This window comes from Macrobrachium nipponense, chromosome 10 (assembly GCF_015104395.2).
Source record: "Macrobrachium nipponense isolate FS-2020 chromosome 10, ASM1510439v2, whole genome shotgun sequence".
Taxonomy (NCBI): domain Eukaryota; kingdom Metazoa; phylum Arthropoda; class Malacostraca; order Decapoda; family Palaemonidae; genus Macrobrachium; species Macrobrachium nipponense.
Window position 1 is genome coordinate 96,387,038 of NC_087204.1, and position 13,703 is coordinate 96,400,740.

Here is a 13,703-nt window from a genome sequence, read left to right on the forward strand (position 1 = left end):
TCTGTTGCTTAGCAGGGATTGTCTGTTAATGTGTGCACGTCATTTTATTATTATTATTATTATTATTATTATTTTGTGGAAAAGGGATTGATCACATGTGTGATGTTGCGGTTTCATCCGAAAATATCATATATATCTATATATATATTATATATATATATATATATATATATATATATATTATATATATATATATATTATATATTATAAAAATTTTTTTCTTTTCGAATTACGTTCTTGGCATGTATTCAAAATGTGAACCACGTTACTATGGCATCCTGGGAGTTTTAAAAGATGTCATTCATTCACTGTTAGCAGGAGGTGTTACTCACACCACGATTTTGAACCAAAAAAGCCAGTAAATAAGGATTTTATAGTATTAACTGCTTTTTATAGTAACATTAATCGCAACATCTTGAAAAGTACGTAGTGTTGTGCGTATAAGGCGCCTCGTTCGAAAAAAAAAAAAGATGCGGGAAAGCTATATTGATTCAATTATCCTTGTGAGCCATGTCACCTTTAGTTTTAGTGTGCCATGTATGAATAAACAGTTCTCATTAAAAAAAATTACATGTTATATAATTATATCACAACTCTCTCTCTCTCTCTAAAACTCTCTCTCTCTCTCTCTCTCTCTCTCTCTCTCTCTCTCTCTCTCTCTCTACAGAATATTTATTTAGTGTATGCAAATACTGCTTGCAATTTGATTCGCTATCGCAGTAACTTCATATCTAGTTACGTAATGCGCTTGAAGCGACGCATTAATTATTTATTTTTAAATGTGATGCGTAATATTTTATTCTAAGTTTCACTGAACAACTTTGGTGGGTTTTTTTACCTGAATTCACGTAGTATTATTATTATTGCTAAGAAATTCACTATCTATTGAATAAGTTTGTCATACAAATCCACAATTATGTAGTAACTGTATTACTATGTAAAAGACAAATGTCTCATTTACATAGTGATACAGTTTATTATTATTATTATTATTATTATTATTATTATTATTATTATTATTATTATTATTATTATTATTATTATTATTGCTAAGAAATTCACAATCTCGTGAAAAAGTTCGTGTTATACAAATCCACCATTATGTAGTAAAGTGTATTACTATGTAAAAGACAAAAGCTTGTGTCTTTTAAATACTAATACAGTTTTACTAGATCATTATTATTATTTTTATTTTTCGAGGATCCTGTTGGCAACCTTGCGTTCTAAATATGGCTGGTGCAACATGAAAGTGAGACGTTTAGTCTTGTCCTTAATAATGGGGTCCTTGTGATTGTCTGCGGGAATGCTCGTGAGATTGGGGCCATTCTAATTTCGAGCTCGCCTTATGTGTTTGGTTTTTATAATATATGAATGTAGCAGTGTTGTCTTTTTCGTGCCATTCATGTATTTAGTACAGGTGAAAAAACATGTCTTCTTTTTTTTTTCTTTTTAAAGGGTGCGTGCTTTAGTTGTGCGTAGTGGACACATGTAGTATATGAGTGCAAAGCATATTTTACATTTTACACTCACACACACGCATACACACACACACACACACACACACATAAATGTATGTATAAAATCCAATAATGCTGTACACTCACCTTAATTACTCAACTATGTCTAAAGCAGTGAATTGGATGTTTAAGATCATCGGTTAATTCGTGATGTATATAAATACTGCCTTTCATCTCTTAAAAAAGAATAATTGAGTGAGAATAACTCAGGAAACAAGGGAGAAGTTGAGAGACTCAGTGAGGAGGTTCTTCCTCACCAGTGACGGCCGAAAGGAGTCACTTGATGAGGAACATGACTCCTCTCCCTCTCTTTTCTTTCTCTCTCTGTTGACGAAATGTGAAGTGACGTCATTCCTTACCCCTATCTGGCAAGTGCATCATCATCATTATTATTTTTATCATCATCATCATCATCATCAACAACAACCGAGTCTTCGTCGCTGTTCCTCTTCTTGAATTGGTCATGCAAGAAGTGAGGGGATAATGACGGGACATTATAAGAGAAAACAAACAATTTTCAAGAATAAGATTGCCAAATGATGGATTGAAACAAACTGTATATATACGTTACATCTATTTGTTCTGGTGATGCGAAAATAATGGAGGCACGAGAAGGCTGTGATTTATGAAAATCAAAATGGAATCTTGAATTCATTTCAGTTGTGGTGGTGACCCTGTTATTTATTTATATATATTTTTTTTCTTTCAAAGAAAATGAGACAGAGAATCTTTGCTGTGCTTGATTTGGTTCTCGAAGGCAAAGGAGGATGAAGTGGAGGATCCCGAGACCTGAATAAATCTCCAGGACACGGAGTTTGTGCGTTTGTGCGTGTCTGATTCATCCCCCGCTCTGCTCCCCCCGAGAAACTCTCCGAGGGTGGAGTAGAAGTGAACGGAGTTTGTGGGGTAGGAGTGAAAGGGGGAGGCGGAGCGAGAGAAGGAGTCATAGTAGGAGGAGGAGGAGGTGGTGGAGGGGGGAGAAGAGGAGGAGAAGGGGGCGTGGACGAAGTGCCTTCAAGTAGTTTGTTTGGAGGAAAGTTTTTTTGATGGTGGTTTACGTCGTGTACCGCCAAGAGGTGGGGCTTGTGCCCGAATGGGTCAGGCGCTGGCACAGTACAGAGGCTCTGGCCCAAGTCTACGCCAGACACCCAGATCCTCTGCAGAGGGCGCTTCTGCACACCTTCCACAGGATACCAGGTGATTATTCTTTCTGTAGCTTCTTCGTTTGTGACAAAAACAAATTGTTTATTGAATACTTTGTAAGATTGATAACAATTATGCTGTGTTCTGTGTATGGTGTCCCATTTGACTTCAGTGGTGTAGTGCCAGTGTTGGAGGCCGTACCCTGTTATTGTGTAATGGGAAAGAAAACAAAGTTTTTTTTATTATCATTAGTGATTATGTCTTGACACGAATCGTGTGGTTATCGGGACGGCACATAAGCTGTAGTACGTTTTCATGCGACCGTGTGTCTGCCCCTTAAAACTTTACTTTACGCTGTTCGTCACTTGTTTGTCACTCGGCTGAATGTATGTGATGTCAACTGAAACATTCCAAGAGTCCCCATTCCCAGTCCAGGCCCACAGTTCCCATTCCAGTCCCACAGAAATCTGAAGTCCCGTAAGCATGCTCCAAAGAGACACGTTTTCACGTCTATAGTTCGTAGCTCATAGGTACTGTTCCGGAACAGTTGACGTCTGAGATATGGAAACCAAACCTAAATTGAAAACAGCATTGCAGTGAGCAAATTAAATTCCATTTAGTTCAATTTGATGCTGAACTTTAAAGATCAAATGAGGAGGAGAAGGAGGAGGAGGAGGAGGAACAACTCCCATTGTAAGTGTTCATTCCTTGGATACCGTTCGCCTCTCTATCTCTCTGTTTCTCCCCCACCCCATCCCTCCCCCCTCCCCCTCCCCACCCCCCATCCTCGTCCTTCACGTCATGTCTCTCCCCACCCCTCCTCTCTCCTCCCTTCCCCCTGGCCTACCTCGTCCTTCACGTCTTTTCAGAAGGGTGATGTCATTTTGGGGTCATATCGTATGAAGCCCCAGACAGTTTCCATCATCATCATCTCGTTCGGTCTGAAACCCGAGGGTTGTTACCTCATGTCCGATATTGTCTTTGCTTGTGAAGGCGTGTGTGTGTGTGTTTGTGTGTGTGGTTTGTTTGTGTGTGTTTGCAAGTTGTTTGCTACGGTTTGAAGAGTTGTTGAATGTCGTTTTAAGATTGCGGACCGACGGGTTTTGGTCTTGCCTGCTTTAGTAAAGTTGTTGAGAGTCTCTCACGTGAACAGTTCTCCCTTTGGAGAGGTTCTGACTGCGTGCGTATGTGTTTATGTGTACGTGCGCGCATGCGCTCGTGAGTGTGTGTCTTAACCAGACTGGTAGCAAGAAACTCCTTCGCTCCGGCAGATTAGTGTCACCAGGGCAGGTCTGTTTACATATGGTCAGCATCTGGAACGCGTTTCTCTCTCTCTCTCTCTCTCTCTCTCTCTCTCTCTCTCTGTATGAATATCCAAGTTCGCTCATGATGTAATGGACATCCGTATTACGAAATGCAGTTTCGAAGGTTACTTTGGAAATTCATTGTTCTAATGTGTTAGAAGTTGAACGTCTTGTGAATTACAATTGATTATTGTATATGCTTTTCATTCTCTTTTAAAATACTAAAATTATTGATTCATTAATAAATGAATCAATCATTTTAGTAGAATAATAATTCTGCCTTTACTATTTGCGTCGGCAATGATCAAATTGCCAAAATTCTTGAAGGACATCCGATAATTCCTGTCTGTTGTCCTCACATATATGCGGTTCTTTTGTAAGCGGAATTAAAGGTCACAAAATAGTATTTTCGCGCAATTTGAGTTAAAAGTTGCATTGTATACTACGCAGTCCATTTACCACCCACCATCCTCTTCTGATTAACGGTTTGTTGATCTTCACCCGATGTATTTAAAGTTTAAAATAAACTTTTCGTCAATTATAAAGAAAAAATTAAAGAAATAACACTTAAAGTGGTTTATTGACTTTGGCCTAAATTTGACAGATCACCTTGCATTTTATGCGGGTATAGATTGATATTCATATTTTTTCGTTCCAATAAAAAATAAACACTTGGATAATTGATAAATCGCGTTAGTTAAATTCCCCACATTTTTTTACAGCTTTTTCGTAAACGTCGAGTCTATTCACATGCTGACGTCTTTCGAGAAAGAAGGAACTCATTCATACCTTCGTGAAGCATTTAATTTTGCTCTCTCTCTCTCTCTCTCTCTCTCTCTCTCTCTCTCTCTCTCTCTCTCTCTCTCTCTCTCTCTCTCAGATTATTTACGTTTAGTGAATATTATTATTAGAAGTGAATAAGAATTCCATGATCCGAATTCTCAAGAAATATGAAATCCTTATCTTTTGAATGTCATCTCCTTCGTGCTGTTTTACCTAATCATTCATTAGAATTGTGTTTTTACTGTACTTCTTATAACCAAAATATGTTAGCGGGATCATGCCTTATCCTTTAACTAGAGAAGAATCTATGAGTACTTACAGAAAAGAATCCAAGTTGCTTAGAGAATGATAGTAATTATGGTTTTAGCATTATGATGAGATGAGTGTTATCATAGTTATTAATTCATATAACTATATAAGGAATTTGGAAAAGGCAATGATATTATTATTAATTATTGAAAAGAATGGCAGAGTTAACTGAATTTAACTTTTGAAGAATTTTCTCTATTTTTCTGATCATTCGTTTTTCGTAATCAGCGAGGCAGTTAAGTAACTGGCCTACATTCATGGTGTTATTTACAAGATAAATTCAGTTAACTCTGCCGTTATTTTCAGTAAGACATGTATCCAAGAAGGTCTGCTTCGTGCTTATATTATTATTATTATTATTATTATTAATGTTATATTGTTATTATTCACATGGAATTGAATGAAGAGCGCTGCTTATAAGGCAGTCTTTCTCTCTTTTTCTCTCGCTCCTTATATGTACTGTATTCACATATACTAGATTAATTGTGGCTTCTTTTGTGATTGCAAAGAGGAACCTAACGTCTGCCATCTCTTGCATTGCAGACAACCCCAAACCCAGCAAGGGAGGATCGTTCATAAGGGCACTCTCCTTCAAGAGCAGACTTGGAGGAAAATTCAGCGGGATGAAGTCGCCATTACGGCCACAAGGTCCAGGTACTGTCCTTGTATGCAGCTCTTTTTTATTTTTTATTTTTTTTTATTTTTTCCATGAATACCCTCTCAGGTTTTGAATCTCCGTTCGTTTAGTTAATTCTCATTATTTTTCTTTTATGCGTAAGTGCACAGTATTTGTAGGCATTCATATACTTTTTTAGGTTTCGAATTTCCATTCTTGTAATTGATTTAATTTCTTTTACTTATTTATGTGAATTATTATTGTTGGTATTTTAGGTCTTTGGGGTTATTTTCATTCTTTTTGTAGCAGACAAGTAAATATTTGTACTCTGTGTGATTAACTGATTAGTATTCTTAAAGAGTTTCATTATGAAATCTTGCTACAGTGCGATCTCTGGTTCTTGGAGCCAGCTGTTTCCTTTTACTTTAATCCACATGTTTTACAGCTCGACAAAATTGTTATTGTAATTTTATAACACATAAAAACCATAAGGACAGTTTTATCCCTCCTGTATTTTCTTGTTTTGATACAGGATCATTTCCAGTTGAAGACTTATCCTTGAAGTTGAGAAATATATTTATCTGAAACAGTAGATTTATGTTTCTTGGAATGGCTGCATTCTATGTTCAGATTGATATCTTCATGTTTCATAGACCATCTTAAAATCAATCCATGTTGGTATAGGGAGATTAAATGGTCATATGCAGCACGATTTCTTGCTCGGGGAGCGGCCAGGAGGAAAAACCAAGGGATTAGAATTGGTAGTTGAATTCTTTTGTTTTGAAGCAGTGAAAGTGAAACTGATGTTACAATGCATTAATCAGTAAATGCATTTTACATTTGTTTTGTTCATCTCTTGAAAAGGGTACTGTTTAGATAACAGTAAAATGCACCATGGAAATTATGTTAAATATGCTTAGTGACAGATTTAAAAAGCTGTGACAGTGTGGATGGCTAAGGCAGTAACAAATTGCAATATACAGTAAAGAAGTCATTTCGTGGATATGCAACTAAGCCTCCTTTTTATTTAATATTGTTTTTATATGTAGTGATATAGTGAAGGAATAACATTCAAATCTCTTTCTACTTTATGCCTACAGGTAGTAGAATTGTTAAGGTTGAACCTAGTCAAACCAACGAGAGTTTAGAGAGCAAAGTGGAGCATGTTTGGAGGGCTTTAGACTTCTACAAGGATGTTGTGGATAAATCTAGTTCTGAAATGCTTCCTGGCTCTGCTACGGTGGTATTGGAAATGATTGTGGCTCTCAACCTTGCTCTCAAACCCTGCTTTGTAAACCAAAACAGGTAAGGCTTTGACATGTCAGTTTTATCAGATGCGAAAGAGTCAGTTTATGTATTGAAAGCTTCTGAGATCTGCTAATTTAGTTTACTGCATGAAAATAATGCTGTAAAGACATACATCGTCAAAATTGGTGATGAGTCGATGTGGGTAGATGTCTCTTAATTAAAAGTATCAAGTGTAAATTTTTGTGTTAAATACCTATTACATAGACCAAAAGAAATGGTGTAGGTAATTATTTAGTCATACTTTTGGTATGATAAATTTGCGAACATTTATTTAAATAGTTGAGAGACCTCTCTTTATCTAAGAAGTTTGAAAACCACTGTTTTTTTTTTTTTTTTTTATTCAATTGCACACTTTTTAATGTAGCAGCTGTCTGGGAACAATGAGTAATTGACCTGTTTGTCTATCTGTCTGCCCAGGCCTCTTTATGTATTTGTGTGCTAAGGTTAATTTTTTTATGAGTATATGCTATGATTTTAATGCTTTTGAAGATGTGTACTGCCTTAAAACTTGGTATATATCTTTCATAGTTGATGGGAACTGCATTTTATGTGGTGGATGTAATAATCAAGGCTGGAACGTATTTAAGAGATAAAAGGTCGAACAGGAATTTAACCTTAGCCATTACTTTTGAACTAGACAAGGTAGCCCTATCATGACTGGTGTGTATGCTCCCCCAGTGAAGCCAATATACAGATTAAAGTTACAGGAGAGATCAGAGGTCAATACGAAAATGTGACTATCGGGAACATTGTATTTCACAAGTTAAACGTTTTTTGTATTACTGTATTAAGACTGATAATAAGAAACTTCTCATTGTTTGAAGTCAGTTTGTCATGCTGATTACCAGAGTGTTCATTGTTTCTCACAGTTCTGCAGTTGCTTCAGTAATTGCCAGAGTTCACCAAAGTGTGGCAGAGTTGGTCCGATGGAGTGATCAGTTACTACTATATGGAGAAGAGGCGCAGAATACACAAACCGTCCATCAGGTTGTACAGGCTGTCAGAGTGGCCGTCCAGGTAATATTTAATGCGAAATTTGTTAAGCTTGGGTTCCTGTGTTAAATTACTGATTTAGTATCTTTAATGAGAGTAAAAAACAAAAAAAGAGAAGAAAACAAAGGATTTCATTACAGTTTAGTATTATTAATGAAAGTAAAAGAAATAAGAAAACGACTTATGTATACTGTATATTGTAGTAGTATTTATTTATACGTATTATGGTAATGTGCAAATGAATTACATGTATGGTTTTCACTCTGATGAGTGAAAACCATCTTTTTTAATTATTATGGAGAACATGAATGACACGTGAATTATGCATCAATATTTTTCAGGCATTGATTGACCTTGCTGCTGACAAAGAAAATCTAAACACATCAGATTCTAGTATTCTAGATGTAACTCCGTCCTCAATTGATAACAATAATACTGTGAATTTTGAAAAGTCTTCTCCTTATTACAGGTAAAAAAAAAAATAGTTTTTGGTAGTTGAATGTTTATTGTATTCAAATACTGAGCCAAGAATGATAGTCCATAAAAGTTAATGACATAACTATTAAGGATTTATTTTGTAGCCTCCCATTTTAATGATAATGTATACATTGGTTTTTCAGCAATAGAAACTCAGACAGCGTATCATCAAATCATCGAAACTCTTTACCAGAAATCAAAGCTGACTCTCCTGTAGAAAATAGAAGCTTCCTCTCTCCTCGTGATAGCATAAAACTAACTCATTCGCAGAGTTCTGACTCTATTTTGAATAGTTCTGATGCAGAACCTCCACCTCCAAAACCTCCCTTGCCTGGTGGGTAAGTATGAAAATGACAGCATTTTGTGTTAATTATTTTGAATTGATGCTTGAATGCTGTCCTTCAGTCACGATGTCATTCCTGGGAGCTTACTTTTTCCACAGTGAAGGTATTTAACTTTATTTCCAGCTTTGATGATTTTCCAAACCTCTCATAGATTTCTATTCAGTGTAAAAAGTAAAAAAAATTGTTTTGCCAAAGAAAACCTATGACCATTTCCGCTTAATGTTCAGTTCATATTTGCTAATGTCTTTAACTTCAGCAACTAATGTATTTTGTATTTTTCATATTTTAATCTCATAAAGTTTTCATATATCAAGAATAATAATCCATTTTGTTGAGTACATTTTTCACTTTGATGCTTTGAACGAGTGGCATAGCTTTTTCATAACTTTTACTGTTGAAATTTCTATAGTTTTAGAGTATGGTACTTGAATACTCAGCATCCATTTAATTTTTCCTGTTCCAGAAGAATGGAAGTTGCCCCTCCTCTCCCACCAAAAACAAAAAGTCATGGCAAAGGAGCTTTTATGTCTGATAATGTGGTTGCAAATCCAATGTACCTTACCTCCCCTCTTGGACACAGTTCGCCCTTAAATCGCAGTCCCAGAGAGAGTTCTTCTGATTGGTCACAACATAGCTTAGGTTCAGCATCATTCACAGCTTCTTTAGACAGAGTGTCTAGAGCATCTCATTCCTCCGATCAGATGTCCCCAGCCTCAAGCTTAGACTCTATGAATCAGTCTCAAGAGGAACCACATTCAGTCCACCAAAGAATTGTGAATTCATATGGCACTTTACAGGATCAGTTTGATCTCAACTTTGAAAGGGCATTGCACAAAAATTTAGGTTTAGGCCTAGACAATCATAACCCCTTTGGGCACTCTCTTGACATTGATTCATCAAGCCTGTTCCCAGATTCAGGTTTCCCTTCAATATCGTCACTGCAGAGCTCCTCATCAAATTCAGCCTTCAATAGGTAGGAACAGCATTTATTAATATTTTTCCATAAGCTGCTAAATTAGTAGTATCCAAAATACATGTGAAATACTGTGTCTGCAGGTTGCTGTGAAGATCATTCGAATTTTTCAACAAATAACCTTACAATTTAAATAGTTTTCTGCTAAGTCCTAGCATTCATAATTAAAACATTTTGCTTTCATTGCTATAGTTGCTTCATTGACATTTGCTTGCTATATGTTCTGTCTATAGACTACCATAATTTTAATTTATTAAGTTTAGCTGTACTTATGTATGAAAAGAAGAAATGTAAACTATTTTAAATAGAGAAAACCATTGCATTTTGTCCTCCTGTTGTTGTGTACCAAAATGATAAGTCCTGTTGTGTGTAGTATGTATGTATGTATGTACGCACTTTGTACGGATAGTACTATGTATAGGGAAATACTAACACGATAGGAGGAAAAATTTTATGTAACTAATTGGGCAGATGTATATGTAGAATATTGAAGGAAATTTATAAAACAAATTAATAAACTGTACCTTTAAAATGAAAATAAAAGATAGATCACTTAACACCTGATAGTTATGAAGAAAAGTCATTTATATAATTCAACACCTAATTTAGTAATAAAGAAAAGTCATGTAAGGCCTATAAAATGAATTTTCAGAAGACAAATTAAGCTGGGGAAGGTTTGTCATTCATTATGTAATGCATTTTAGGTGTCCTTGCTTTATTAGTGTGCAACCAAAGCAAGGTTTTTAATAGCCCCTATGTTTTGAATGCCAAAAGAGACTAATTGCGTACTTCTCTCTTCTACAGCATTAGCAGCAGTCATTCGTTCAGCCACTCAGTGAAGCAGTCTTGTACACAAACTCATATATCCTCATCATCTCAGGTAAAGCAATAACATGTTCATCATGAAGTTTTGATTCCACATAATCAAGTCTGGCATGTTCATACCTGGGAAAGGTTCACATAGAGAGTTAAAATTGCATTTTCTTACTCTGTACGTGGCTGTTTTGTTTGCATGTCCACAGGATCATTGAATGATTTGCACAGAAGTATTTTAAACTTGGAGGAATATGCCTTCTCATGCTCACTAAGTGTTAGTACATCCTGCACTTTGGTGTATATCAAAGCAAAAGTAGCATTTTTTCAGTTCCAAAGCACCTCAATATGTAATGGCCTTTAGTTTGTTTGTTATTATTATAAAACTTAGATATCTGAAAAAGTTTTAAAACAAAAAAATGGATGGCTGACAAGTCACTGCTAGTAACACAGAATTTCTGTAAGGATGGGTTTTAGTTGTGATAAATGAAGGTAATCAGGAAGTTTTCTAATATTTTTTTTCATATACATGGTTTTCTTGAAGGAATGGTTCTTAAAATGAGGGTTAGTAATCGAGCTGGACAAAGTAAAAAAAGATTTTGAATACTGTATTTAGGAAAGAAACTATCAGAGTGAGCAATTGAAAAGTAAAGGCAGAAAGCACTGCAGCGGGGGCATATAAAAGAAAGGAGATTGAAGTATTTTTCATATTCCATTTCAGAGTTTTCAAAAGTTGAGAATTAATTTAGAGTATGATATTGTGTAATGGTATGGTAGTTGTCAAGTGAATATATTTATCTGTAATTTTTTTCTCAAAATCCAGTACATGAAGCATCTGATAATTTATAAGTAACAAATTTGAATTTTGTTCTAAATAATTCCATTTTTTGTCCTTCCTACACCTACCTATCTGTTACACTGTTTTATGGTATAAACTTTCCTAATACTGTAATCATCTTCAGTCTATCTTAACTTACAGCTAAAATGTACTTTTATGTTCAAATGACAAAAAAATCAGTCTTGTAAATGTAATGCGAAGGGTTTTATATAGGTAAATAGAACAGAACTACAGTAAACTCTTGGGATTCGCAGAGGATAGGGACCACAACCTCCCCATGAAGAGCTAAAATCCGTGAACACTTGACACCCCTCAAAAAATGCTTATACCTGCCTATTTTAAGAGTTTTACTGTAGTACCATGAAAAAATTTATTTAGTCACAAAAATAATATGAAAATACAGTAATTAGTGAATGTTTCTCTATGAAAATTTCTATGAATAGGCAAATTTTCCACAAATAATGTGGATATACATTCCACAGAAAAATCTGTAAATAGGTGAAGCTGTGAATCCAGAACCGTGAAAGGGGGGGGTGGGGGGGGAGGTTCAACTGTAATACATTTTGTGATGTTTGAAATAGTATGTACTATATGAGTAAAATGTAAATTTTACCAATGTCATTGACCATAACCCAGTTATATGTTTGAGGACCATATACAGTAGTACATATAGTAATTACTTGAACATCAATGATTCTTTGATATAATTTGCAATCCTTTGTCTTATTTTTTTTTTACCGAAATATCCTCACTATTTTGCTAAGATTTAGATAAAGTTAGACTTGGATCAAAAGAGTTCCACTGAATCTATAATGGTACAGAAATTTTTAGAAAAATACAATTCATAAGATTTTGTTATGCCAAGAAAGAAAGAAAGGTAAATGATCCAAGAGTATCTAACTCAAATAGGTAGTTAGATTTTTAGTTGCATTGTTGGGAAAATCACAAAAATGAAGTAGACATGTAATATATAAGAAATGATATTAAGTATGTTTTCACATGGTTTATACACAGATTTTCTCTTCACTAATTTGCTATCCATGAAGTACATTCTCCTGAAAAAGTCACTTAGAATAATCAGGATGTTTACAGAAAAAGTCACTTAGAATAACCAGGATGTTTAGCTGTTACACTGCTAGAATTAAGGATAAAATGAAACTTGTTTTTGATCCTATGTTGTGCTAGTTTACAGTGTTGCTTTACACATACTTACAAATGTTCAGGTATTGCAGTCCTTTCTGGTAGTTTGGTTATACATATGTATATACTGTATGTTGGTGAGCAGTGATATGTAGTATGTAGTTGTTATTTCATCCAATTTGAAACCCCCCTGTTTATTTGTAGAAATTTCTTTTTAAATGTTGACATTTCTGCTGCCTTTATTTGCTCAGTCAGTGTGATGTGTATCCCTTTTTTATTTATATGTCATCCAGATTGATATGTGAAATTTTTAGGTATTAAAAGAGTTTTTGCTATTCTTTTGTAAGATTTGCACAAGTATAACTTTTCTACCTTTGATTATGACAGAAAAGTGAATATGGGATCCCTTTTTATTGCCATGAACTTGTTCTTCATATAAATTCAGTAGTATCTCATTTGCAGTTTAATATAGTATTTTGATATAAAATGCACTAAGTGTACTTTGAAATCTTGTCCCAAGTCTGGTTCCTAGGTGCAGTATAATAAACAAGTTTAAGGGTAACTAATTGTGCTCAGTAGGAATGTTATTATTTTTTTATGATTTTGTGGTCAGCATTTCCTTTTGAAAACTTTTCCAGGCATACAGGATACAGGACAAATGATAATGTTAGCACTTCACAGAATTCTTTTTCTTTTAAATACTACTAGTGTTTCTTCTTACATAATCTCCTGAAAAAGTGAATTGCATGACTTGTATAAACTGTAATGACAGTTCATTTTATCCCTTTAATTTTGATACATTCTTTTGCACTTGTTATTACCCTTGTCAGTGTGACTCTGTAAACACCCAATTACATTTGGTTTAAGGTATTTGCACCTCCCCTTGTAGGGTCATTCATTGTCAGTGTTTCTTTTGTGGATCTTGATATCTTTTTTGGGTATTAGTACAGCTATTATATATGCATGAAAAACCTACAGGTTAGCAGTAAGGTGACACGTAGCAGTCAGCATATGATATCATACCACATGACCACTCGATCATCAACCTCATCCACAGTATCTTCCACATCCTCATCATCCAGTGCCAGTGAGGTAGGTACTACAGTGCAGTGCTGGAAATTAATGAAAGGTATTCTAGATGCTTT

General features: G+C 35.0%; 1 protein-coding gene across 9 annotated transcripts in view; it reads left to right on the forward strand.

Moving 5' to 3' along the window:
* Positions 1–13,703, forward strand: part of LOC135223782 (rap guanine nucleotide exchange factor 1-like) — a 297,008-nt gene that overhangs the window by 268,736 nt on the left and 14,569 nt on the right. For 5 of the 9 annotated variants that reach the window (XM_064262571.1, XM_064262566.1, XM_064262570.1 and 2 more), the window contains 8 exons: positions 5,600–5,710; positions 6,773–6,977; positions 7,850–7,997; positions 8,315–8,442; positions 8,594–8,788; positions 9,258–9,767; positions 10,572–10,647; positions 13,537–13,650. In XM_064262571.1, coding sequence (XP_064118641.1) covers positions 5,600–5,710; positions 6,773–6,977; positions 7,850–7,997; positions 8,315–8,442; positions 8,594–8,788; positions 9,258–9,767; positions 10,572–10,647; positions 13,537–13,650 — 1,487 coding nt within the window. Of the gene's footprint in view, positions 1–2,228; positions 2,715–5,599; positions 5,711–6,772; positions 6,978–7,849; positions 7,998–8,314; positions 8,443–8,593; positions 8,789–9,257; positions 9,768–10,571; positions 10,648–13,536; positions 13,651–13,703 lie in introns of all 9 variants that reach the window. The other 4 variants (XM_064262567.1, XM_064262568.1, XM_064262564.1 and 1 more) reach the window with 3 other exon arrangements.